The sequence below is a fragment of the Vipera ursinii genome, assembly GCF_947247035.1.
Source record: "Vipera ursinii genome assembly, chromosome: 2".
NCBI classification, from domain to species: domain Eukaryota; kingdom Metazoa; phylum Chordata; class Lepidosauria; order Squamata; family Viperidae; genus Vipera; species Vipera ursinii.
Window position 1 is genome coordinate 261,100,446 of NC_139513.1, and position 27,061 is coordinate 261,127,506.

At 37.4% G+C, this 27,061-nt stretch overlaps 1 protein-coding gene across 1 annotated transcript in view; it reads left to right on the top strand.

Annotated features, from left to right (window-relative positions):
* Positions 1 to 27,061, top strand: part of FCHO2 (FCH and mu domain containing endocytic adaptor 2) — a 75,958-nt gene continuing 48,897 nt past the window's right edge. Inside the window, 3 exon segments of the mRNA XM_083357282.1 lie at positions 1 to 154; positions 12,263 to 12,354; positions 26,850 to 26,924. Coding sequence (XP_083213408.1) covers positions 122 to 154; positions 12,263 to 12,354; positions 26,850 to 26,924 — 200 coding nt within the window. The 5' untranslated portion in view covers positions 1 to 121.

Sequence of the window (27,061 nt, forward strand, 5' to 3'; positions counted from 1 at the left end):
GCGAGGCCGGCGGAGGGAGCCGCGCTTGTTGCTGTGAGGGAAAGGGCGGCGTTCGGAGACTTTGTTTCCTCTTTCCGAAAGAGGCCCCCGGTGACGGAAGGAGCCGGGCCGAGGCGGCGAGATGGTCATGGAGTACTTCGTGGAAAGTTTTTGGGTAGGGGCCGCTTTGCTCGGGAGGGGGACAGGCAGTCTTTTGTCGGGAGCGCCCGGAGGGTCGGCTCTCTGTCACTACGATAGCCGGGGAAAAGCGGCGAGATTCGGGGCAGGCAGTTGGGGTGAGCCGGAGCCGGCGGTGCCCCTTTCGCGGCCCCTGGCGCCACTTGGGAGCAGGGTTGGGGCCTGCCGTTGGGTCGGTCGCTGCGGCAGCGAAGGCGCCGGGTTGGCACGGAGGCTTTTCGCTTGCCCGGGAAACTTCGCCGAAGCGTCCCGGGGAAAGTCGGGGGAGCGGCTCAGGGCAGCTCCGGGGGACGCCTTCCTTCCCCAAGCCTCTTTCCTTGCCTGGGCTCGCGTCCCCAAGGGTCGCGGTTTGGGGGAAGGAGAGCCACCTGCTTGGCCGCCCTCACACGCGCCGTTTGGCTAGCTGGAGGTTTGGGGACCGCGGTCTGCGAGGCAGGTTTTAAGAGTGCAGGGGTCGGCAACCTCGGCTCTTTTATGACTCGTGGACTTCAACTCCCAGAATTCCTGAGCCAGCTACGCTGGCTCAGGAATTCTGGGAGTTGAAGTCCACGAGTCATAAAAGAGCCGAGGTTGCCGACCCCTGGCCTGGTGGGATGGGATTGTTTACTTTTCCTTCCTGCGCTCCTGGGAACGAAACGCCAGAGCTTCGTTCCCTGGAAGTGGATTCAGGAATCTCTCCTCCTCCTCCTCCTCCCAGGATTTCTAAATGCCACTGATATTTCGTTAAGGCTTTGGGGAATTACAAGCGCTCCGTAGCGTACGCTTAGTTCGTTGCCCTTCTCGGTTCTTTTCCTTAAATTTGTCACGGGGGTCAGTGTTTTGTTTTTTTTTTTTTTTTGAAAGAAATGTCTTTAAACAAAGCAAGAAGAGGAAATGAATGGCAAGCTGAAGTTTTATCGGTTGAGAATTTATCGTTATGTACATTGAGTACTCGAATTGCGCAGGAGGATTAGTGGCATTTCAAAAATAAAGGCAAGTTGATCCTTAAGATGATCCTGCAACTTAAGGAAATTGTACATTTACCAGATTCCAGGCTTATTTGTGCATACTGGTCAGGAGGGAAACTGTTAAAGGTATGCTTTTTCCCTCTTTCTCTCTCCCTGACTTTAAAATTTAGGAGGAAACTCTACAAGTAGTTATTAGTTGGGCAAGCCATAATCTTAAAACTATGAACAGGCTGTTAACATAGACATTTAACACTAGTTTAGTGTTAATTACTATCTTAAAAATTTCTGCAGAATTTCAAAAGGACTGTAAGTTTAGTTGCGAATTGGATTTGCTTTTCTTGAAAACAATTGTTTAAAACTTGTGGGCTAATGCTGGTTAGGTTTGCAGATAAAAATGTAACCATTAAAATAAAAGGAATCTATGAAATTTATACCTAAACAGGCATGTACATAATTATAATTGCAAATGATGAAAATAAACAATTTTATCTATTTCCAATGTATGTAGTTGAGGTTTGAAGAGCCTTAAAATATCTTCTGTCATGGAAATTATTTTTTACATTCTCAAATTATGTTTACCCAGAAAGTACTCACATTGAAATCAATAAGATACACTCCCTAACAACTGTAATTTGGCTATCTTTCTATTTTGTTAGTACTGATGCAAAATTTAGTATTTTCCCAAAATGAGTTAGTATCCACAAAATGATTGCTGCTGCTACGAACAGTACCTAAGGTTACTTTCTTGGAGAGAAGGTAGCTTTATTCGAGGTCATTACAACATTTGTGGTAATTCTGCAATTGCTTATATAGTGGCTTCCTTTTTCTAGAATCCAGAATCTGTGAAAATTGGGATGCAAATACTCCACCTATTTACCATCATTTATTATTTTTGCTTGATGAATATGAACACCCCCCATTTTTGTAACTATTTTTGATTTGGCAAGAACAACAACTGTTCCTGTAGAGAAATATTTGAAACATTGTCAATGATATGTAAAACATATTTTTTCCTGCTTGTTTTCAGTAAACAATACTGGTATTTCTCAGGGATGCTCTTAATTCAAGTTTTACCTCAAGGCCATTTACTGATCTTACCGTAGCTTATATTGGATGGGTAGTTGGCTAGGAACTTCCAGTATTATTATTTGCGCCTGGAAATTTAAACATCATCAAAACCCCTTATAATTTTGGAAGAAAACAGTAGCAAATGATTTCTGTGTTACTAAAAACAACATAAGTCAATTCTAGATGCTTCCCAGAAGCCAAGTTTGACTTGAAAGAGTCTTTATTATTAAGCTTATAATCCTAATATTCACATTTTCAGTTCATAGCAGAGACATATTTAAAAAGTGTTCATTGATGCTTGTGTTATTTTGGAGGCAGAACTTGATAGTGAAAGTATCTTCTTAATCCTTATGGCAGTCATCATTTTTGTGAATTATTTGGATGAGAGTGAATGAAGTACTTATTAAGCCTGCCTAAAATCTAAAACACGAAGCAAAAATAAAACCGAATAACTAGCAACAAGGAAGAATACTTGATGTAATTCAATGTAAAGTCCAGTATTGAGGTACCAAGTAAATAAAATCAAAGAAACACAAGATGAAGGAGATTGACTTGACAATTGGAAATATGGAATAATCTAGATCTACTGGGCTATAAATTGAGTTGCTTAAAACATTCTTGGACTACATTAAAAAGTTAGCATAATGAAATATAATTGTTCAACTATTTTTTAACTAAGTTGCATATGCGGTGTTGTGTTATGTTCTTGGCTTCAGATTTTAGGAAGGATATTGACAACACACCACATTTCTCCAGTAGTGGTGCACAGAAATTATAAGAGGTTTATTTTCTGTTGTCTAGAGGAAAGGATTGGAGCAACCCAATAGAAGTATGTAAGACATTTACAGCAAAATAGTAAAAGTCTGAACAATTCTACTTGCGGTATTTGAATTTTTCTTCTTATGCTTAGCTGAAATCTTATGTTTAGACATTTCTGCCCATTAATTCTAGTTTAGCCCAATGGATCAAAAGAAAATCGGCCTTTTTTATTCTCTCTGAAGTTTGTGCTGTGTAGATATTATTAATATCTTACAACTTGCATTTATGTTTAACACATTTTGTTTCCTTTCTTGCTCATGAATAAATAGGATATGAGGCAGTAAGTTTAAATAGGTTGTCATTATTGTAGAATAAGGTATGTTGACATATATTATACTTTAAAATGATATAGGCAGGCAAAGGTAACTCAGGACTCAGCTCAATAGCATTAATATTATAGTGTAAGGATTCTGTCAAGTTAACATGTAGTTTTGTGAAAAAGAATTTTCCTCCATTTAGATTTTCTGAATTTTTAAATGTTATGGGATTTTTTCATTCTTAACATTCCGTAAGGCAAGAAACAAACAATTTTCATACATTGCTATATTTATTAAAAGAAGAGCTATTATTAGGATAGTTTATATAATCTATCCACATCTGATAAAAATGTGGTCCATTTCTCTGTGAAGTTAATAATAAAATTTTATCAGTAACTTTTTCAAGAATGGTAGTTGACTTTGTCATGAGTAATTATGAGATATTTGTACTCTATTTATTGGACTTAAATACTAATGATTATCTTCCACCACTTCCCTTGTAAGGAAGCTGATAAAAAGCCATCTTATTTCCAAAGTGTTTGCCATTTCATCTCTTTGTTTTCCTAAATCCATTCTTCTTTTAAACCTACAGACAGACATCATCCTGTTACAATTCCAGTAATTTTCCTTTGGGTTGTGAATGATCATTTTTGAAAAAATAGTTAAATAATAAGATGTTGACCACTTTATATTTTTATTAAAAAAAGATTTAAGTTAGAATCATGTTAGCCAAGTCATAAGGGAATTTCTTTGGTATCTACTTAGAGAGGTTCTTACTCTGTTGCAACTGAAATTCCCTGGGGATTCAGTTTTACTGACCTGTCTTGATTATAGAATCCTGAATAACCATCAAAAGAAGAGATACCCTATATTAATGCTGCATATCATTTTTCCCTTATCTGAAACATAGTTTTTATGGACATATTATTTATATTACTATTTTTATAAAATCCTTAGGCAGAAAAAACATTTGACACATGGACTGTTTCCCTGCTATATAGGATTTTCTGAAATGTGAACAAGCAACTTTTTTCTGCTATATGAATGAAATAAGGGAAAATCAATTGTATTGTTTCCTTTGGAAGAAGCACAGTGTTCACTTAATACAGCTGTCTTTTAACTGTATACACAATGGACCAGAGTTCTAATATAGATTTGGATGATCCACTAGGGTCACTTACCAAGAAATAACAATTTAGTGACACTGTATTCATTAAAGCTTACCTATTGTCTAGGGTACTTGAAGGCTTTAAAAATAGGGTTATGTTGAAGGAAAAGTCTTCATCAGGGTTCAGTCCAAGCCAGGAATAAACAACATGGCGACTGCTTTTGAAAGAAGGTTGCAGTTTATTGAGAGGAGAGTCAGACAGAAAGATGCCTCAGGAAGAAAAGAGAGAAAGCACATGTAGGGAGTGGGTTTTTATATCCTCTGGGGCTCTTGAGGTTGTTTCCTGTTCCTGTTTGAGGCTTTGTATTTCCTGTGTCATGTACTTTGACCTGAGTCTGAGTGTGCCCCTTTGGCATCTGTGGGTTAATCCTATTATGTCCTGTCTTAGAGTTTGGGTGGGGTATGTAGATTTTAGGTGTCTTCATCTTCCTAAGCTTAGCTGGAGGGCTCCAACCTTCCTGAATGGATTATTACATCTGCATTTCTACAGAGCTGGTTTCTGCTTGTGGGAGGGAGAGTTGCGGCTATTAAGAAAAACTGGGCATGCTTTTCTGCCTCTTTAAGATCCTTTGAGGAAATATAATATTCTGCCCTTTTAATATTTCCTTCTCTGGGGGTGGGGCTGACTTCCCACAATTAGCTGTAATGAGGATTTCTTTCAGGTTTGCAGAAATCTAAGACAGTTTGGCTATGCTTGAATGAGATGCATAGCTTTATACAGAAAGCATTATATGGTTAAATTGTATTTAAGCTCAGTTCTTTGCACTTTTACTGTAGTCTAAATTTGTTCTATCTCATTGCATATCAATAATGTTCAGTTAAGTGTGGTTATTAACCCTATATGTTGGCAGTGATATGCATGGAAAATGATCCATAATGGATACAAATGCTTTTAAAATGTTACATTTCTGTTTCTAGGACAAATCTTTTTGTTATAGTTTATATTAGATATATGAACATAAAATATTATTTGTAATTTTACTGTTTTCTAACTTGTTTCCCAAGACAACATAGCAAATTATTAATAGTAATATGTTTGCAAAGGGCCATGTTTTTATTTTGTTAGTACAAGAACTGAATTGTTTCATTTGTCTGTATAAAAATACTGCTGTCAGGTTGCTGTTCTGTTAAACAATATAAATTCAGAGACTTTGGGAATATAAGGTAATATGTTCTACCTATTCTGCAGAACTTTGGATATATTTAGTATATGAACAAAACAAGGAGTTCCTGTAATATGTTTCCTGTTTTGTACTGAGAATTTCAGCATGGAAATGCTCTTGTCACTTGATAATGCTGTTTTCTTGTTAGTGATTACACAGCTACTTTCATTTCCATGCTAGGATCAGATTTAACTAAACTGTTGAAGCAAATAATTGGGTGATAAAGATTAATTAAGTTTGAATTTGTACGTACTATTCCTAATATAATTGCCATAAAGGATTGGAAATAGATCTTTGTATTTTAGTTTGTGTTATATATATGATTCGCAAAGACTACTTAGAGTTTAGTTTCAAAGTGTTTCAGTTCAAATATGTTGCAGATGAGTCTAACAGAAGACTTTATCATCTAGGAGGTCAGACTGAAGTTATGGGAACTTGGGGAGAGAGTGATATGTATCGTACTGGAATTATACATAATGTAAGCACAAGTAAGCAAACAAAGTCAAACTAGTCTTAGTCTTTAAAGAATTGACTTCAACAAATTGAGAGTTTGAAAGATTCCATGGAAATTCTAAAGTGTAAACTACTCAGAATTTTAAAGAAATTCTGAAAATGAGATTATATGTTGCCCAATCTAACACACTACCACAGAGAAAGAAAAACGAGATGAAACCAGCGTGGTTGCATAAAGAACTCAAACTGAGAGGTAAAAAGGACAAGTATGACAATGAAAAGAGGGTCACATAACCAAAACAAAATACCAGGAAATAACCCAAATCTGGAAGGACAGAGTCAGGAAAGCTAAGGCTCAGAATTAACTAAAACTTAAAACAAATGCCAAAACTAATTTTAAAAAGTTTCTATAAGTAAGAAACAGAAAGAAAGGCAAGGAAACGATCAGTCCACTAATGGGAAAAAGATAGCAAGAAGGTGATGGGTAGCAGAGAGAAAGTGGAACTGCTTAATTCATTCTCACGCAAAAGGAAAAAGTAGTCCAACCTATCAAAAACAGCACTTTAGGAGACAGAACGAGAGTACAAGTGAAAATAGGCAAGAAAATGGTAACAGAACACCTAGCCACTCTAGACAAGTTCAAATCACCAAGACCAGATGGATTACATCCCAGGATTCTGAAGGGATGGCAGATATGATTTTGTAACCACTGAACCAAATCCTTCTGAGCTCCTGGAGCTTAGGTAACTACTAGAAGACTGGAAAAGAACATGTGGTTCCAATTTTCAAAAAAGGGGGAATGTGGATCCAGAAAACTACAGACTAATCAGCCTAACATCAATACCTGGAAAAATCCAGGGAAAAATCAGGCAGTGGATTTGTGAGCACCTAGAAACGAGTAAGGCAATAAGGAAGCTAACATAGTTTGTTAAAAACACATCATGTCAGACAAATCTTATTGCCTTCTTTAACAAGGTGACTAAATTAGTGGTTCAGAGAAATATTGCAATCATAGTTTACTTAGACTTTAGTAAGGCATTTGATGAAGTAGATCTCACCTTACTTCTTGATAAGATACTACAATATGGGATAGATAGTATCACCACCAGATGGATCACAATTGGCTGACCAACTTAGTGTGTAGCCCTTAGTGAAATATGGAGGGAATATATTGATATGGAGGGAAACATGCACTGGTACCTTAAGATTCCATCTTAGTATTTGTCAACATTTTCATAAATGATCTAGATGACAGAATAGAAGGGAAACTCATCATATTTGCAGAAATCACCAAGCTAGGGGGAGGAGCTAATACTTTCAGATCCAGATTGAGAAGGATCTGAACAGATTTGAACACTGGACCCTATCCAACAAAATGCAATTCATTGGTGAAAAAAGTAAGGTCCTATACCTCAGGCAAGAAAAATCAAATGTGCAAGTGTAGAATAGGTGATATCTAGCTCAGCAGCAATAACTGAGAGAGATCTAGGTGTCCTAGTGGACCACCATTTAAGTATGAGCCAGCAGTGTGCTGCAGCTGCCAAAAAAGCCAATGCAGTCCCAGGCTGCCTCAACAGAGGGATAGTATTAAGATCATGTGAAGTGATAGTGCTATTCTGTATTGCACTGATAAAATCACACTTGAAATACTGCATCCAGTTCCATTCATTATGATATTTAAAAAGGCAATGGGACCCTAGAAAAATACAGAGATAAGCAACAAAAATAAGAGGTCTGGAGACTGGTTGAAAGAACTACTGTAGGTATGGAAGAGAAGAACTAAGGGTGACATAGTAGTCTTCCACTACTTGAGGGGCTATCACAGAGAAGAAGGTGTTGTCCTATTTTACAAAGCATCTGAGAGTATGACAAAAATTAACAGATGGAAGATCATTAGAGAGAGATCCAACCTAGAACTTAAAGACTAATTTCCTGACAGAACAATTAATCAGTGAACAACTTGCTTCCAGAAATTATGGGTGTTCCTATCAATAAGAGATTTTCAAGAGATTGTACAACCATTTGTCTAGAATGTTATAAAGTGTCCTGCTCGAGCACAGAGTTGAACTAGAAGATCTCCAAGGTCCCTTCCAAACTTGTTTTTGTATGTCTGATGTTTGACTATATAACACACACAGGTATATTGAACTATGCATCATTCCCACAAAGTAGTCCTTCACCAAAGGCCACAAATGGGACCAACATTTTCTTTCCTAAGCAAAGCAGTTGTTAAGTGAGCTATGCGGTCATTAAGCAAATCCAGCTTCTCCTATTGACTTTGCTTGTTGGAAGCTGGCTGGGAAGATCACAGATAGTGATCACATGACCCCGGATGCTGCAGCCACTATAAATACATGTCAATTGCCAAGCACCTGATTTTTTTATCACATGATAGTGGGGATGCTGTGATGGTGATGAGTACAAGGGCTGGTTGTCATTTTTTTCAATATTGTAACTTTGGTTATTAAATAAATAGTTGCAAGTCAAGGACTATTTGCATTATGTGTGTGAATATATTTTTTCTAAATTTTTTCTATATTACACTATTCAATCAGTACTCAAGATTTTCCATATGTAACATCTTAATGACTTTGAAAGACAAGGTAGAATATAAGAAGAGATAGAAAGAGCAAATAAAAATACCAGACTTATTTTTGCTTTTGGTTCTCCTTAGGAAGACTAGGACTATGATATTGCGTCACTAAACAGAAATATGCTTTTCTTTGTGGATCCTCCATTCCTTTTCAGATTTTTTATAGGAGACCTAACTAGATGAAATTAAAGGACCATAGTAAGAAGAATAGTTACTTATTATTCCATCTTTGAAACAAAGATGAGCATTGCCCCCTATAGTCAGCAACGACTTGCAGAGTAAAATCTGCAGGAACTCCTTACCATTTTTACTCCATCTTTATGCTGTGAGAGATGCTTAATTACACCATTTCTTTTGAATTTAACATTAATATAGAAACAAGCTTGTGTAAGCAGAGTAAGCTGTCTTCTCCTTTTTTCCCCTGCTGATCTTTGATGAGTTGTAAGCCTTGAATCAAGCACTTCCAAAGCTTTTTTCCTGATCTGGTTTTGTGTCTTTTAGTTCTGTTTTGCTAAACTGTTGTATAAACAATTTAGTTAATGATAATGAATGAATGAATAATTGAACCCATCCTGGAAAAATAATTGGAGCAAGATGACATTTTATGGTGGGAGAGATTAACCTAACAATATGTCAAACAATATTTTGAATCCACAATTGATGTTCATAGTACAGAAATGTTAAGGATATTTGAGATGATCCAGAAAACATTTATTTAGACCCTCATTTTTTTCTGATCCAGCAATGATACCTGTATTGCAAATCAAAGCAAAAACTAATCCAAGTGTTCTTTCATTACTGAGAAAACTATTTTGACTCACAATATTTATTGAAAAAATGTAAGTCTCATTACAAAAGAAAGTGAATTATAGGACTTTAAGATCTTGCATACATTATATCTCTGTGTGTACATGCATAAATTTAGTCTTTTATATCTACATAAACACAAAATAACATTGGGGGAAAATTACTTAAATACATCTTCTGACTTTCTTATTAAATCTTTAGTCACCATGGTCTAGGAACCTTGCTAACTTACTGTGTAATTTGAACGTGAAAATAACTAAAGACCTGGAGTTTTCAATACAGATACTGTGCAATGTTTCCTGCTATTTATGGTCAGCATCAGTGCCAGTTTCATTAAATGAAAAACCTGTTCCCAAATGCTTAACTATAAATGAGGAGTGATCTATATATATTGACTGCTTCTGTTTATGTGCAAATAGCAAATGAACCTAGGTGCGTCTTAAGGTAAGCATTGACAATAATAGCCTTGATTAATGCCAAGACTCTCAAGCCTGCAGGATGAATGTAGCCCTCTAAGTAATTTTCTGTACCCCACAACAATAGTTAGGAAAGAGAAAATCCTGCAAGGTGAGGAGTATCCAAAAAGCAAATGGCATTGCTCCCTCCTCATGTCATTGGGGATACAAGGCAAGAACAAATTAGATGAGTAAAGGTAAAGGTTCCCCCGCACTTGTGTGCTAGTCGTTTCCGACTCTAGGGGCCGGCACTCATCTCCATTTCAAAGCCGAAGAGCCAGTGCTTGTCCAAGGACGTCTCCGTGGTCATGTGGCCAGCATGACTAGACGCCAAAGGCGCATGGAACACTGTTACCTTCCCACCATAGCGGTCCCTATTTTTCTACTTGCATTTTTACGTGCTTTCGAACTGCTAGGTTGGCAGAAGCTGGGACGAGTAACAGGCGCTCACTGTTACACGGCACTCGGGATTCGACCCGCCAAACTGCCAACCTTCTGATCGACAAGCTCAGCGTCCTAACCCACTGAGCCACTGCTCAGTGAATACTGAGACAGAAAAGCGTTGCCTTCTCCTCAGTGGTCCTGAACAATCAAATAAACAACGCACGTTTAGATTAACTGTGCAGTTTATTGAATTCAGCTATGTAGTACAGTACAGATCCTCCCTTGGAGTGCCAGCCACCTAGTAGTGAGGAGCTGCAGCAGTGGTAAGGCAAGTGGGGAAGAATGGGGGCTAGCTGTGGCCTCAGTATAAATAGTATACCCATTCCTCAACCTGCCCTGTCCTTTTACAACCTGTTTCTTCTTAATCCTTGAAATAATTTTTTGGTCTTGAGGATGTCCTGCATAAATATCATATCTATAGCTAATATGGCATGGCATGGCATGGCAAGTTAAAAAAAGTTAGTTTTAAGAGATTTTTTTGCTGAAAAGAATGCACTTCAGCAGCTGATACATGGCATATAAAAATTCCAACACTGAGTGTTAGCACTGTGCAGCACACAAACATTTTTTTTAAAAAAAAATCCCCACAATTTAGTGACCTCACAAGCAGTGGTATAGGAAACAGGCAATTGGGGAAGAATAGGCCCAAGCTGGGATGGCCTTGCTCATTTTAGACTTCTGGGGCAAAGGGAAAATCTTAAGGAGACACTGGTAGGATCCACAAATAAAAGGTAGATAAATAGCTAAGATTCAGCTCTGGTGAATTGTGTATGAAAATACTTCTGCCTACAATTTCAGCATTTTCACATTTAGTGGGTCTTCAATAGACCTAAGAGCTTCATTGCTTGCCATCACTTTCTGCACAAGAACCATCTATTATACATTCAGACTACTGCCATTACATACCTTACCTCAACAGTCATCCTGCAGCCATCTCCATAGCCTTAATAGTCAAAGTAAAATAATAAAGAATTAACTCTGTTTCATGGTAAAATAAATACATTTTATCTTTCATGGCATGTCTGTCACAATTTTCATTTTCTTCATCTTTGATTCACTAGAGATTTTCCATCTGAAAAGACTTCAATGTTGTGAATGTTGAGCAAACCAACCAGTCTTCATGCGGTGTTCATTATGTTTTAAGTTTGACTTATAGTATATTGTTTGAATAAGTAATTGGTTAAGATAATTTGATGGATGTATATATAAAGAGGGAAAATAACTAGGTGGTGGTTGTATGTTGAGCCTGTAGATTTAAACTTATTTAAGCCATATTAATAAAGCTTTGTTAATTTTTAAATATGCATATTTAAAATACAAGTTTCTTAAATTATTTTTATCTCACTAGAGCTGTATAAAGAATCATGTATGGGTAGTCCTTGTATAGCAACCATAATTGGGACTGGCAACTCAGTCATTAGGCAAAGCTGTTGCTAAGTGAAACTACAGCTTATGATCTTACTTCACTTGTCCTTTGGCTTACAGATTTTATACAAGAAAAGTGACTTCAAATCCAAGCATGTTCTTTTAAAAAAATGCACCAGATTGCATGTAATTTGCTATAGGTTTGCATCTATTTAGTATAATTCTAGATACTGTATTTTCCTACAAAAGGTTTTTTTAGATTGTAGAGCTGTAGGGTTTGATGAGAACTTGATGGGGTTCTGTAAGAACAAGGCCAATCCCCCCAAAATCACTAAAGCAGAGATAATTTTCTGTCATTGGAACTTTGCCTCTTGATCAGGGATTCTGGTCTTTTTATATTGGATAAATATAATTACCTAAAAACAATTATCACGTCTCAGGGCACCACTGCATTCTAGTTTTGCAGCCAGTTTTGGGTTTTTTTTAATGATTTTAATTATTTGTTTTGTGCTTTATCTGAAGTGTGATGTTTTTATTTTAATCTAGGGTGAAAGGAATAATGGCTTTGATGTCCTTTATCATAATATGAAACATGGCCATACATCTACAAAGGAATTAGCAGATTTTATAAGAGAAAGGTAAGTGATTTTTAGCTCATTTTTCTGATGTAGAATAATCTTGATTTATGTAAAAATTGAAAGACCATATTCCTTAAAGCAGTTATGCTTAATGTGGATGCTTTCCAGACCAACTTCTAAATATTCAGTAACAACAATGCTGGCAGAAAATTCTGGTTGTTGAAATATATATATCAAGTTCCGGGAATAGTTTTGTGTTTTTTTCTTTAAATACTTCTCATTCTGTTTCATAATTGTGTTAACACAATTATATAATGTATTATTATTGTTATTTAATTAATAATTGTATTGTTTAATGTATTATTTTAAAGCTTTCTAGAAATTAGTATATGGTCCTGTTTCCACTATATACCTCACATTCAGTTTACTAATCTAGTCAGCTTTCTTTGCTAGTAAGTCAGTTTGCAATCATATTGAGTTAAAATTTTCAGTAATTTTTATTACAAATATGTGCATGATGTCTATATATTTCTATATAGATAGATATAAATTTTTAGATGGGTCCACTGTAGTTGATCTTTTTACTCTCTTAGTGAGGTTGGTATATTTTAATTTTTATGGTGATTTTTATTTTTAAAAATTATTTTAAATTGTTTATAATTTATTATTGGTATATATTTCTTGATTATTTGATGTACACTGCTAGAGTAGCTTTTTTGAGATGGATAGACATATAAATGTGATTTGTAAATAAAAATAAAATAAATATAAATCATATGAATCACATGAGTTAGTGAAGTCCTATCCACAGCAAGCAGGAAGTTCCTAGTACCTCACGAGTCTCTGCAGAGGAGGTATTGGTGAGACTTCATGATATCACACCAATGGCTAGACAGGCAGGAATTGGTGGAAAATGGGATATAAAAAAGGGGGGAAAAAGAAAGGAATCAGCACTTCAAGCACTAATCCCAATCAAGATGAACTCACCTCTCCTGTCCCTTTAGATATCATCTCTGTAGATAGCCACCCTTCTGCAGAATTACACTATTTTCCCAATATTCCACCTATTGTGGCCTATTGTAGTCTATGGGATAATTTGCTTACTTGTGTGCCTTGCAAGAAAAATAAAGTTTTAATGACAGCATAAAATTGCACCAATGACTCAGCCATCACAAAATGTAACAGTTCCAACAATAAACATAAGACAGCCTGGAGGTGTTGGCAGAAAATGTAGAAAAGGAACACATGTCCAATAAATAGGACATAAGACACAAGACTCCTCCTTCATAATCTATGCCCGGCATGCATGCATCTTCTCAAATGATTCTACTCGACTTATACTCCAGGAATTAGTGGCCAGCGGTTTGAGCTATGCAATGGTTTAAGATGCTACCGTACTTATTTGTAATACATGATGACATCTCTGAACTCCATGGTTTTCATCTTGCTTGCCTCTGTTGAATTTTGACATGAGAGATGGTCTTAACTCTTTCCAAGGCTTTCCCCCATTTTTTTCTGTGCTGTGAATAGGAGGGAGTCCTTCCTACTCTTGATCTGAATGGGAACCCCAATCTAATGTAGTCTGTATAGATTTAGAAGAAGATATTTGGTTCCTATTCCACGAGGGAGTTATCATGTGGTATTGATGTTTTCTGGAATCTGAATGCTAATGCTGGCAAGAGGATTGTTCCTTGGAGTCAGGCTATGTCTAGGTAACTTTCTTCTGGCTGGGTGGGTGAAGCAGCTGCCTTGTGGAGAGTGAGGCTTTTTTCTGGCATTGTGTCATAGGACTAGGGTGATGAACTCCTTCCTTTTACCTATTTGATGAATGGGGGTTTTTCGGGACAGTCTGATCTTCTCAAATGAGATTGGCAGCTATTGGCATGATTTTTCATAGGAGAGTTTGAGAATGTTTTGCAGACGTTCTTGTGATTTGTGGCTGTTCTCTCCAAATGTTGCTGTTTCTTCACCTTTGGAAGTTTTTGAGTTTATTTGGCTACATTGTAGTGAGGGACCCTACTGTATTGTTTTTAACCATTTTATTTCATTACTGAATATAAATACTTCTAAGTGATATATCCTGCTAGCATCCTAATGAGCAGAGAGCGTGTCATTCTCTGTCATCCAGTGAGTTGGGAAAACAAAGACATTGCCTACTAGGATATGAGCATTGCATCCCTAATGGTGATTAGGGCTTTTTCTCTCCAGCTTTTGGGTAGCTAGATATGCAAATTAGGTCAACTAAGCCTACATGTTTCATTGCAGGATGAACTGGTTCTTTTGGGGGATATATGTAACACTCTCTAAATTGACTAAACCCATAATTTATTTTTTGTTGTTCTTACACTATTTTTGTACCTTGATTTTTATCTTTATTTGGACATTTTAACCTGCTTTAATTTTGTTTTTAATTTCTGCATTTATTTTTGCATTTATAAAGTTTTATTGTGTTGTAAACTGCCCAAGTCACTTAGGTAAGATAGATAGTGTAGAAATTTAATAAATTAATATGCTTAACTACAGGGGTCCTCAAACTTTTTAAACGGGGCCAATTCATTGTCCCTCAGACTGTTGGGGGAGGGCGGACTATAGTTTGGAAAAAAATAATGATTATAGATTTGTAATTAGCAGGAAAAATAAATCTAGCACTTCTGAATTCTTTCCCGAAGAGGGAAAAGAAAGTTCACAGCCTGCCGGTTGCTAGCAAAGTCAAAGAATGTAGTTATTACTCTTAAAGGCAAGAATATATAACGAATCAATTTTGCAGCTCTCTCCTGTTGCTACATCCTGTTACCTCCAGAATGTGCTTTGGGATTTCACAAGGGGCTAGGCTAAAATCCAGTTGATTAGTTGCAGCCAGGTGTTCAGTACAGACTTGCCAATGTGATTTTTATAGGCCAGGAAGTGCCAGTCAGCTGGAGCTGCGTGCCAATCAGCTGGAGCCCCGCGCAGATCTTGGGCACTCAGCAGAGCCCTGGCAACACCTCAGCTACATCTGCCTCTCCCACAAGCCTGTGCAGCGTTGCTGCCACTTCAGCTCATCCCCATGGTACACTTTTACACCTTTTTTTACAGTGCTTTTCAACTAGTCCTATGCGTACCACCTGCCAGGTGCTGATGTACCACCGGTGGTATACGTGTACCACCGGTTGAAAAGCCCTGTACTATACCACCGATGGTCACCCGGCAGGTCAGATAAAAAGACAAGGCGGGCCGGATCCAGCCCAGAGGCTGTAGTTTGAGGACCTCTGCTTAACTCTGTTCCCATTGACCCTGTGAAGCTTATTGTACAAATGGTGTCTTAATGATTTGTCTGTTATTTTATATTAAGATTAGCAATCTTGCAATACAATTTTAAACATGTGAGCTTAAAAATAAGACCTGTTTAATTAAGTGGCTTCTTCCCAAGTAAAAGTGTGAAGGATTGCAACATTAATTAAACAATAAGGCTTGGACTTAAAATAGCAAGCTACAGGTAAAATATTCTTTGAAACATTTTTTCATTACTAGATTCCTATATATTTTATGTGTTTAAACTTTGTTTTAGAAATATTTGGCATAACATGTTAGATTAAAGTCTTAGTAGTTTTGGTGCTTGGTTTGTTTCTTAGTTTATTAATCCATATTTCGTTTACTTTAATATATTGTACAGAGTTTATTTCTTCAACAAAAGATCCATAGAACAAAGTTAGAAGTGGAATAATTAAATGTATAATAATAAAAATATGGAACAGCATACACACACGCACAATTTGTTAATATTTTCTATTTTAAACGTGTTAGTAAAATCAGACACAGGTGAGAAATAATGGAAAGTTTCAGTATTGCTTGTTTTTATAGAAAATGTAGGAAATTCAAATATATCCAGCAGCAGCTCCCAACCTTTTCTATACTCTGCACCCCTAGAAGACTTCTGATATATTGTTTCACCCCGTACGAAAGTTTGAAATAGCAGCAACAAATTATGCATACACACTATAATTTTGAAAACCCAAGTTTTCGCACCCCTGGAATATCCTCTCACACCCCTTGTTGGGAACACCTGATAGTGTTCTTGACTTACATAATGGAGTCCAGAATTTGTATTGTATGTCATGATGGTCATAGGTTGAGGCACCTAGATGACCAGTCTGATTTAATGAATTTTTTTGTATCGGTCGTTAAGGAAACCCATTGTCAGCAATGGGCATTTTTTGCTAGAAACCAGAAGAAAATGTTGGTTTCCAGCAAAAGAATGTAATTAGCAGTCATGTGATTGTGCGATGCTGCAAATGGCCACAAATGTGGACTAGTTGCCAAGTGCCCGAAATATGATTGTGTGACCATACATTAGAATTTCGAATCTGCATCATAATTCACTTTTGGAGAATCTGTTGTAACTTTGAACAGCCCCTAAGCAAACAGTTGTAAGTCAAGGACTACTAGTATAATATAGTTCACACTAATGCCTGTTGTGATTCAGCGTCAGCCTGTGATACCGGCAGCTGAGTCTGATGATTCTGAAGAGGAGGAGGAGGAGGGGTTTGGAGAGCCTTTGGTGTCAGAGGGAGGCTCTGATGCACTGCAGGACACTCAGCCTGGCCCCTCCCATCATGTTCCTCATCAGACTCAGCCGTGTGAGCACAGGGTATTGGACGTAGATGATTCACAGCTGGATCTATTCAGGGACGCTAGGAGCAGGATGCAATCCAGCAGAGTAGAACAGAGAAAGGCAATGAGGCAACTCGGTGAGAGGAGAAGAAGGCAATGAGAAGCCATGCCTTGCGACTGTTGATAAAAGGGGAAGGTGTGGGAGGTGCTGGTTGCTGAAGGCAGCCGTTTGAAGATCTTCTGCTAGAGTCCTGGTCTGTTATTCCTGTTTAACTCTTGTTTGAACTTTTGGTTTAATTCTTGTTTGAACTTTTGATTTCTTTGCAAATAAATTTGGTTGGGTTTTTCCAGCCTGTTGACTATAAAAAGGGGTTGTCCCTGACATTCAAACAGGGCCGGTCATAGGCTGGAACAGAACTATGCCAAATAAGAAATTTGAGGTGAATCAGGAGAATAGTTCTCAACAGAAACTGATTTCCATCATTTCAAAAGAAGCAGAGCCATATCTAGACCGGGATGCCCTGTGTACGGTCACTCATGCGCTCGTGACCTCTCGTCTGGACTACTGCAATGCTCTTTACATGGGGCTTCCCTTGAAGACCACTCGGAGGCTCCAACTGGTACAGAATGCGGCCGTGAGAGTTGTCTTGGGACTTTCCCGGTACTCCCATGTTACACCTTTGCTCCGTGAGCTACATTGGTTACCAGTTGTCTTCCGGGTGAGGTTCAAGGTTCTAGTTATGGTCTTTAAGTCCCTACATGGCATGGGTCCGGAGTACCTTGTGGACCACCTGCTGCCAGCGTCAACTTCCATCCGCCCTGTGCGTTCCCACAGAGAAGGCCTCCTCAGGGTGCCTCCAGTCAGAGAATGTCGGCTGGCGGCCCCCAGGGGGAGGGCCTTCTCTGTGGGCGCTCCAGCCTTATGGAACCAGCTGCCGGTCGAGCTCCGGACGGCACCGGACCTTCGCTCCTTCCGACGCGGTCTGAAGACCCACTTATTCGAACAAGCTGGCCTGGCCTGATGGGGGGATTTTAGGGTTTTTAATTGGTTTTTATACTGTATTGTTTTATTGGGCGATTATTTAATTCTCTTTTTAATTTTTGTATTTGTTATTTATATGTGCCCTGTTCACCGCCCTGAGTCCCTCGGGAGAAGGGCGGTATATAAATTTAATAAATAATAATAATAATAATAATAATAATAATAATAATAATAATAATAATATGACTGTCCACTGATTGCTAGCTTTTGTAATCTCTATGCTCTTTTCTGCTAAATTGCAAACACTGAACAGGTTTTGTAAAAATATAATTTAGGTCTCTGCCACGAGGTATTTCACAATGACTATTGTAATACTTACTGGATGCCTGATTACTCTTCATGAGACATTCAGTCTTTTATCATTGGACTTTTGGATTAAAAAAAGAGTGGACATATCACAGTAGAATATGTTGGCAGTCTCCAAACTATTGCAGGTAGTAAGACAGGAGATAACAAATAGGGTAGAGGGAAGATTATTTCACCCTGTAAAATATCTTTCTGAAACAATGCTGTCTTTTATGATTTCGCTTGTAATATTGTCAGTACCTTTATTTCTTTTATTTTATAAAAAGGGATTTTAACATATATTTAAATATTTGAGAGAACCAGTTTGGTATAATTGTTAAGGCATCAATCAGGCTGGAAACTAGGAGACCGTGAATTTTAGTCCTGCTTTGGGTACAAAGCTAGCTGCGTGGTCCTGCTTCAGTCTCTTTCTCTCAGCCCTAGCAAGTGGGCGATGGCAAACCACTTCTGAAATCTTGCCAGGAAAACTGCAGGTATTTGTCCCAACAGTCTCCAGGAGTCAACTCGCTGACTTGAAAGCAATTGATGAGAACTGAAATGAATTAGTTAAAATATACTCATATAAATATACTGATGTAGGCCAACATATCTGCTTCTATTGTTGCAAAGAATTTTGAATGTCCAAACAAAAAGCAAGTATAGACTAGTAATCCTTAATTAAATTCCAGTGTACAAGAAATTAGTATAAGTATTAAGAACTATTTCTATCATACCATATCCTCAAGAATGTTTCATAAATGGATATATATTTTTTAATATTTCCAAAAATGGAGCCAGACTTTTACATTAATTATTGTAGATAGTACTGAAGAATTCCACTCCTGCAAATAACATGTAAATAAAAGGAATTAGAGGTTTTTAATACAGAAATCCACACAACTGCTTCCAGTTTCGGATCTTGGCACTGGCAGACGCGTGGGGGATTGCTCCTGCCATCTGGCTTTCTTTCGCCAGGGGACCCCTGAAAGGGGGTCGAAAGTCGCCTTGGAGAGGCGATGAGCAGGGAAGAGGATTCTCCGATCGATTGTGGGAAGGTGGCGCCCCCCCACTTCGACTTGGAACAGCTCTTCAGACTGATGAAGAAAGGATCGGCCACTCCCATGGCCCATCGTTAATGCCGTTTCCAGCCGAGGCCAAACTAACAACTTAGCACTTGAAAGCACAGCGGAGGAACTGGGTGAGACCTGCCTTCTCCCCCTCCCAACTTTCTTTTCTTTGCCTGTTAAAAGGCCTTTGAAATTGCTTCCCCCTGCGAGGAAAGAGGGAAGGGAATTTTTTCTTCTCCCACCCAGTTAAATGGCAGCATTTGAATAGATTGGAAAAAAGCACCCTGAAAAAATATAAGTAATTGGTCTTACATCCCTCTTACATTTGGTGACCTAAAAAGCTCCTATCTCGGGGATCTGGCTATTTTATGCATTTGACAAAAGGGAAAAAAGAAAAAAGACAAAGAAGAACTTAAATTTGATAAAAGTCTACTCTTTCTCAAAAGGATTTTAAATAACACTGGGGACATCTTGTGGTTAAGCCTGGTAGAACAAGCAAATATCCATGGCAAATAAATCTATTTATAACTCAGATCTGTCCTTGGCATTAGCTAAAGATAAAAACTTGAAACAGCTGGGAGATGAATTTGGCTTCTAAGAACTGTGGAGGTGAATATTTTACTGACTCTTGTTTAAAAATTAGCCTCCACTAAAAGACTATCTATAACTATTCCAAAAATGGAGGGAAACCAGCTACAAACTTCAATTGTCTATAAGCTTATACTTGAAAAAATTCTTGAAGCCACTGAGATAATTAATTCTAGATTGAAAGATAAAGTTGCTAGCTTGAAACCACAAATTGAAACCCAGACTCCAACTAAAGAACTTATAACCCAGAAAACAACAAAACCAGAAGGAACCACCACTAAGACAGAGGACTCTAAGGAACAACAACAAGATATTGAAAAACTTAACATCCAAATTTTGACTCCAGCTAAAGATTTTACAACTCCAAAAGTACATGAAGCTGAAAAAAGTAATACCAAAATAGAGGATTCTAAAGATCAACAAAGACAGCTTATTGAAAATCTGGACAACCAAGCTATAACTACAAAATTGGACACGACCTTCTACTTAAATCAGAAGATACCAGAGGAAGGAAGAGACCAGACTGAAGAGAAGATAATATCTAATATCTAATATCTTTATTAGATAATTAGATAATATCTAATATCTTTATTAGAGCAAATACAGAGATTTCAACCATCAGCGCAACAATTCAGAGATTATAAATGGTTTAGCTTTTCTGGATCATTGACGGCTAGACAGTCTCCTTTGATTCAAGCAATATGTGCTGGAACGAAGGGAGACCTATCTGACAACTCACAAGTTTTTGGTCTGGAAACCTGGTTGGCAGAAAAAGAAAGCTAGAGTTAGGTTTAAAAAAAAAGAACTGTTAGAGAGCTACTAAAGGCTATTCTTTTAGTAAGGTGTGATTATTAGGTTATGAAATAGGAAATATCTATGAGATAAAACTAGAATGTGTTTATTTACTAGGCTTATTTTAGATATTATAATTTGTGTAATGAAACAATGGAAATTTGGGTTATGGATGTTAAAGGTTAAATCTGAATACTTTAACTAAAAATTAAGAATTAGATAGAATTCAAAACAGAACATGGATATGCATAAATAAAAATAGATTGACAAATCTAGGTTATTGTATTAGTAAGCTGCGATGTATCAGGATGAGAAATAGAAATGTTTATGAAATAAAACTAGAAGTTACCTATATAGGTATTAGGTTTATATTTGATGTTATAAACTTTGTGCAGTGAAATAAGGGAAATTTGGGTTATGGATGCTATTATGGATGTTAGGGGCTAAACCTGAATACTATAATCAAAATTAAAATTAGGAAAAACTTTAAAACAAGATATGGATATGTGTAACTAAAAATAGACTGATAATTGTTTTAACTGAGCATGTTATTGTTAGAAATTTTCTAGTTTAAGCATGTTATATTAAATGTTAAGGGAAATAGAGAAGGATGTTCTGATAATGTAACCTGAGATAGGTACTAAAAACTCTGTTATTGAACCTTTGATTACCCAGTCACCTTGATGCTTTCTAAATATTTTGATGTTAAATTTGAAAACTAATAAAACTTATTTTTTTAAAAAAAGAAATCCACACAACTGGATAGTACTTTCCCAGCTCCAACTATTTTTTTAGAGTTGTATTTGCATATATTTCTGTAACTCAAGCAGGCCATATTTAATGGAGACTTTATTTTTGAAACACTTCCACTTGAATAGACCGTTGCAGAGCTTCTATATATTCTTTCTCTGTTGTATACGTTACCTACAATGGGTGAAAAGTTGGCATTGTATAGATGCATGATGTTTTTAGACAAAGTATGAAATGTCTAAAGTATACATACTATATACTTTCCCTAGCTATTTTGTATAATACCTAGGCATTATGCAGAATGACAACTATTTAGGGAAAGTATGAAAAGAGAGTCATGAAAAAGCTTAGAGTTAGAGATGGGCTTAGGCTTTATTGAAAAGATGGATATGAAAATAAAAGAAAAAATGCAAAATAAAGTACAGGACTTTCTTGCTGAAAATAACAAAAGAAAAAGATCAGTATTGATCTTGTAACAAGGAAGGCTGGAATGGCATTTAGCAGGAGTATTTTCTACTTTGCCAGTTTGCCTTTTGGCATTATATAAAATGCCTAGGAAATAGTGAAATATTAAGCATTTCATTCTTTAACGTCCCATTTTTAGCATTCTGTAGATTTCCTGGCATTCTATAACAGGGCTTTTCAACCAGTGGTACGGGTACCACCTGTGGTACATTGGCACCTGGCAGGTGGTACGCGACCATCCTAGAAAAGTGGTAGTGGGGGAGGGGAATGAACTGAACCAGTGGCAGCACCGCACAAGCCTGAGCGAGAGATGGCTGGAGCTGCAGGGCTGTCAGGGCTCAGCGGAAGCGCCAGGATCAGCGCCAGGCTCCAGCTGGAGCTCAGCACTGATCCTGGTGCTTATGCTGAGCCCAGAAGAAGCACCAATCAGCTGGAATGTTGCAGCATCTCCAGGGTCTTGTGATTTACATTCAGATGCATGGCAACTGATTCATATTTATGGACGGTCACAGTGTCCCAGGGTCATGTGAAGTGACCAAAACCTGCTACAACCACCCAGCAGAGGGGGAGAATAAAAACCAAACACCCACCCCCCACTCCCAACCCTCAACAGAAATGCTCACAACAATGAAAACCTCGGACAGGAGGAAGAGCGCCATCGGGTGGGCTAGCAGGTGTCTTGCTTGACTGTGGCTTGGGAGGCACTTTTTCAGTGCCATTGTAACTTCGAACAGTCACTAAGTGAACTGTTATAAGTCGAGGACTACCTGTGCTTCATCACTTTTTTACTTTTTTTTGATCATCAAGTTTTTGACACCTTGCTAGGCGACTGGTGGTACTCGGATGTTGCCATATCCTAAAAGTGGAACAAATGGGTGAAAAGGTTGAAAAGCCCTGTTCTAAAAAACTACAAATCAGAGCTATATAAGCAATTCTGTAGCCTTCTGCTGTTTGACTACTTTCAATAAATTCAGTTTTCAGCTTTTCTTCAACTTCATCTCTGAGAAACTGTTCTTGGAGAAAGAAGAGGTTCATACTAGCTTTCTTTGTCTTTTTTGGACAAAGTAATTTAAGCAAAGAAAGACATTTTCTACTTATTAAACATTTGGAGATTAGAGAGAGAACTCTTAAATTTAAGAAATCATAGATAAAACATTGGCTTATCAAATCAGAAATCCTCAAGACGGAACTGATCCTTGCAATCATTTGTCAAAAACTCCTTGCATAATTGAAAGCCTTGGAACGTGTACAGTTTATATATCACTGCTTCCCAAATGTAGGTAAATTACCCAAAATTGAGAGGACATGGGCGGTGAGGGTGGGTAATGACACATAAATATCCATTATCCGATCATGGATTGACTTAAATTGATTTAAAATGTTTTACCTAGTTAAAAGGAACATTTGATAAACAGTTTTGGATAATGAAGGAAAAAGTTTGGGAGCCACTGGCTTAGATCATTTATCATTTCCAGTAGTTCCACTGCACAATATCATGGGAACAATGGGTGAAAAAGTTGAAAAGCCCTGTTCTATAAAATGCCTAATTTCACACATTGATAGTAACATATATGGTCTCCGAAGGGTATAATTTCCCTAAAATGCATAGGATAGGATTTTCTACATCACAGTCTGAGTAATGACTGCTGCACTTGGCCCATCTTTTGAGGCATCTATTTGTAAAAGAAAAGGTAAATTAAATCTGGAACCTTTCAACCCAGGGTCTCTACACAATGTACTTTTCAAATACTTAAATACCTTTTAATATTCCTCTGCCCACTAAACTATTCAGATTAATTATTAAATTTGTAAGAATGTGATTCCTAAATTGCAGCACAGGATCTTGGAACATTGTAACAAACCCACAAGGGCAGCTATGGGATATTTTTAATTTTTATGACCTTAAAGCAGGGTTTTGCAATACCATATTTTGTGAAGCTGGATTTTCAGTGACTGCTGTAACAAAAATCAGTGTCAAACAGGAAATGAGGGTAGTGATGTCCAGTGCGATTCTATGTTTGAGAATGAGAAACAACAGGTACATCCATTGCTAAGTAATGAAATTAAAATATTTTTTAAAATTTCATTTTATCTGTGCTATTTTTCAAAACAGTTGTTAGGTTATAAATACTTATTGTTTGGACCTAACTGTTTAACAAAAAGAACTATTAGTTGTTTCGTTTGGCCTAAAGTGCCCTGAAAGAATTACTGTGACAATAAAGCGCAGTGAACTGAAAGTTTGGGAACCCTATATAAGGATTTGCATCCTAAGGTAGACAGTTATGGAGCAATCTATAATAACACCAAATTAAAGTTAAAAAGGCATTAACACCTTCATTTCAGGAAATCAATCTAGGTGAATTGCCTCTATGTTTTAGAGTAATGAATCTGGTCTAACAAGGGTGTCTACTCTAAATCCCAGATATTTTGTTTCTTGGAAACCAGGGACACACCTAGAGGGTTAATTATTAGATAAGCTTTGTGGAGACTTCCCACCACATGCTTTACATGTTCCAGATGCTTCTTTTAGCTACAAGTACAAATAATCAAATCATCTACATATTTTCCATGCTGCTATCCTTGACCAGGCAACATCTGACAGATGAGCCTCAGAACCATTTCAGAAGACTGATGGAGTCCAGAAAGAATCTATGTGAAAGAGGTCTTGTGGAGTAGAAAAGGCAGTCTGAATTTCTTTTCAAGAGGAGTCTGCCAGTATTAGTTTAAGAAGTTTAAGATGAGTGGGTAGGAGGATAAATGGATGAACACACACACACACACACACACACACACACACACAGAGAGAGAGAGAGAGAGAGAGAGCGAGAGAGAGAGACTGAACCAGTCGTCAATCAAATTCTTTATCTTTGGACAATGATTAACTATGAAACATCAATATTGTTCATTTCTTTGCCTCATGAGGTTTGGAGCCAGTGTAGTGGGTGTTTTGTTTATTGTTTGCTACTGGAAAATTCTTTTATTTCCAGTTTCAATATTTTTATAGCTTAACTTTCATTATGTGTCAAAGCCCCTCTAGGATAGAGAATGAGACAATGAGCATATTATAAAAAAATATGGGAATGGAGGAAATGAAAGCTGGAATCAATGTTGGAGGTTGAAATGCACAAGAATTTGAGATATGCAGGCTATAATATCTTATTATCCCAAAAGAAAGAAGACTTAGAGGAGCTTATTGTTAAAGTAAAAACCTAAGTTAAAAAAATCCAGTTTAATGTTCAGTATGAAGAGGGAATGTCCATTCCGAAAGGTCAGAATTCTTTAAACAATAATCTTACATATGGTTGTGAGAGCTGGACAGTGAGAAAGAAGAAACATATCTTCAAATTATGAATTAGGAGTTGATTGTTAAAGTTATAGGGAACTGCAGAAAGAATGACTCAGTCAGCCTAGCTAGACCAAATGGGGTGATTCTTCCCTTGCGGTAATATCAGCAAGCAGAAGAAAAACATACTTGGGCAGTGATGTGAACAAAAGATGGCAATATGATGGCATGCCAAAGTTGAGACTAGTAGCAGAACGGGAAGACAAAGTAATTTTCTAGGAAAGCAGTAAAGGAAGCAACCAACTCAATGGCATTTAATGCTAACTAATTCTTATCTGCTAAAAATTGAACCAGCTGTTAAGATCAAAGTCGTGTACAGGAAATAGTAACTGCAAATATTTGCTAAAGTGGGATTATTTTTAAAGAGTAGGCTATGTTTTGGAGGGCATAGTGAATTTTTCTGTTTCTGGACTGGTAATCCTCAATGTATAACCGGTTGTTTAATGACCATTCGAAGTTACCACAGTCTTAGAAAGGTGGTTTGTGGCCCGTAAAACATTTCTGGCCATTGTAGAACATTGTGCCACCTCCTCCCACAGTCACCTGGCACTTTCAGGTATTTGGCTCACATTTATAGCCAAGCACCCCACAATTGTGTGATTGCATTTGCAATATTTCTGTCAGCTTCCCCAGAAAATCACTGAGGAAGTTGGATAGGGAAGGTTGCAAGTGGAAGAGGTGGAAGAAAGCTGAAATTCTTCTGTGAGCTGCAGAAACGGAGTTGAAATTTTAAAAATTTGCAGTCTGACAAAGGATTTCCCCTCCATGTGCCTTCAGCGGGCTGCAGGAACATTTTTATACCTATCAGTTTTTATTACTTAGTGCTTAAACTCACCCTCTTAATAAGCTTTTGTGGAATTAAAAAAAGATGGTATAATTTTCCAAAATATAAATGATGAGGTAGTCCTCAACTTACGACCACTTTTTTAGTGACTATTCAAAATGGAACTTACAAGCTCTACCTAAAATTCTAACCATTGCAACATGCTTGTGTTCATGTGACCAAAATTTGGGCACTTGGCAGCAGGCCTGCCTTTACAACTGGGAACATTGCAACTGGGGAGGAGGGCAGGAAAAACCCTGATGACATAGTAACAGAGATTTGGGGAGGGGAACAGATTGTTTTGTTTGCAAGCAAATGATTTTTTTTAACATTCAAATTGTATGACAAAGCTTCTTTTCTTTACCCATTACAAGAAAGAGCTGAGGGTTTTTTTCCATGCCCATGACACTATTCTAGCATATTAGTACTTTGACAGTTTATAGTTTTGGAAATGTTGAGCTTTTTTTTTCTTCCATTCAATTGTGTAAGATTCTCAGAGACTGCCTGACAAGTCCCTGCAGTAAGGTTTTTGCAGAAGTGATTTGTCATTGCCTCCTATCTAGAGCTGAGAGAAAGTGAGTGGTCCAAGGTTACCCAGGTAACTTCGTGTCTAAGATGAAACTAGAACTCCTGGTCTCCGAGATTTTAGCCTTTATGCCTTAACCATTACACCAAACTAACTGAGGTCAATTAAGGGTTGGATTAATATAATTAGTGATTATTGTTTTAATTAATTATTCTAAAAACTATATAGATTTTGCATTTTGTTTGCTGAGCAAACAAAACAGGGTTGTTCTTTTTTCTAAATAGGGCTACAATAGAGGAGGCATATTCAAGATCAATGACAAAGCTCGCCAAATCAGCAAGCAACTATTCACAGATTGGGTGAGTTGATGGAGTCTAATAGCAATACAGCATGATTCAGATTCTCTCTTAATATCAGAAATACTTGAAAGGAAAATTGAAAGCGTTAGGATGGCTTTTCTGCTTTTCTCAACATAATCCCATTAATATTTTAATTT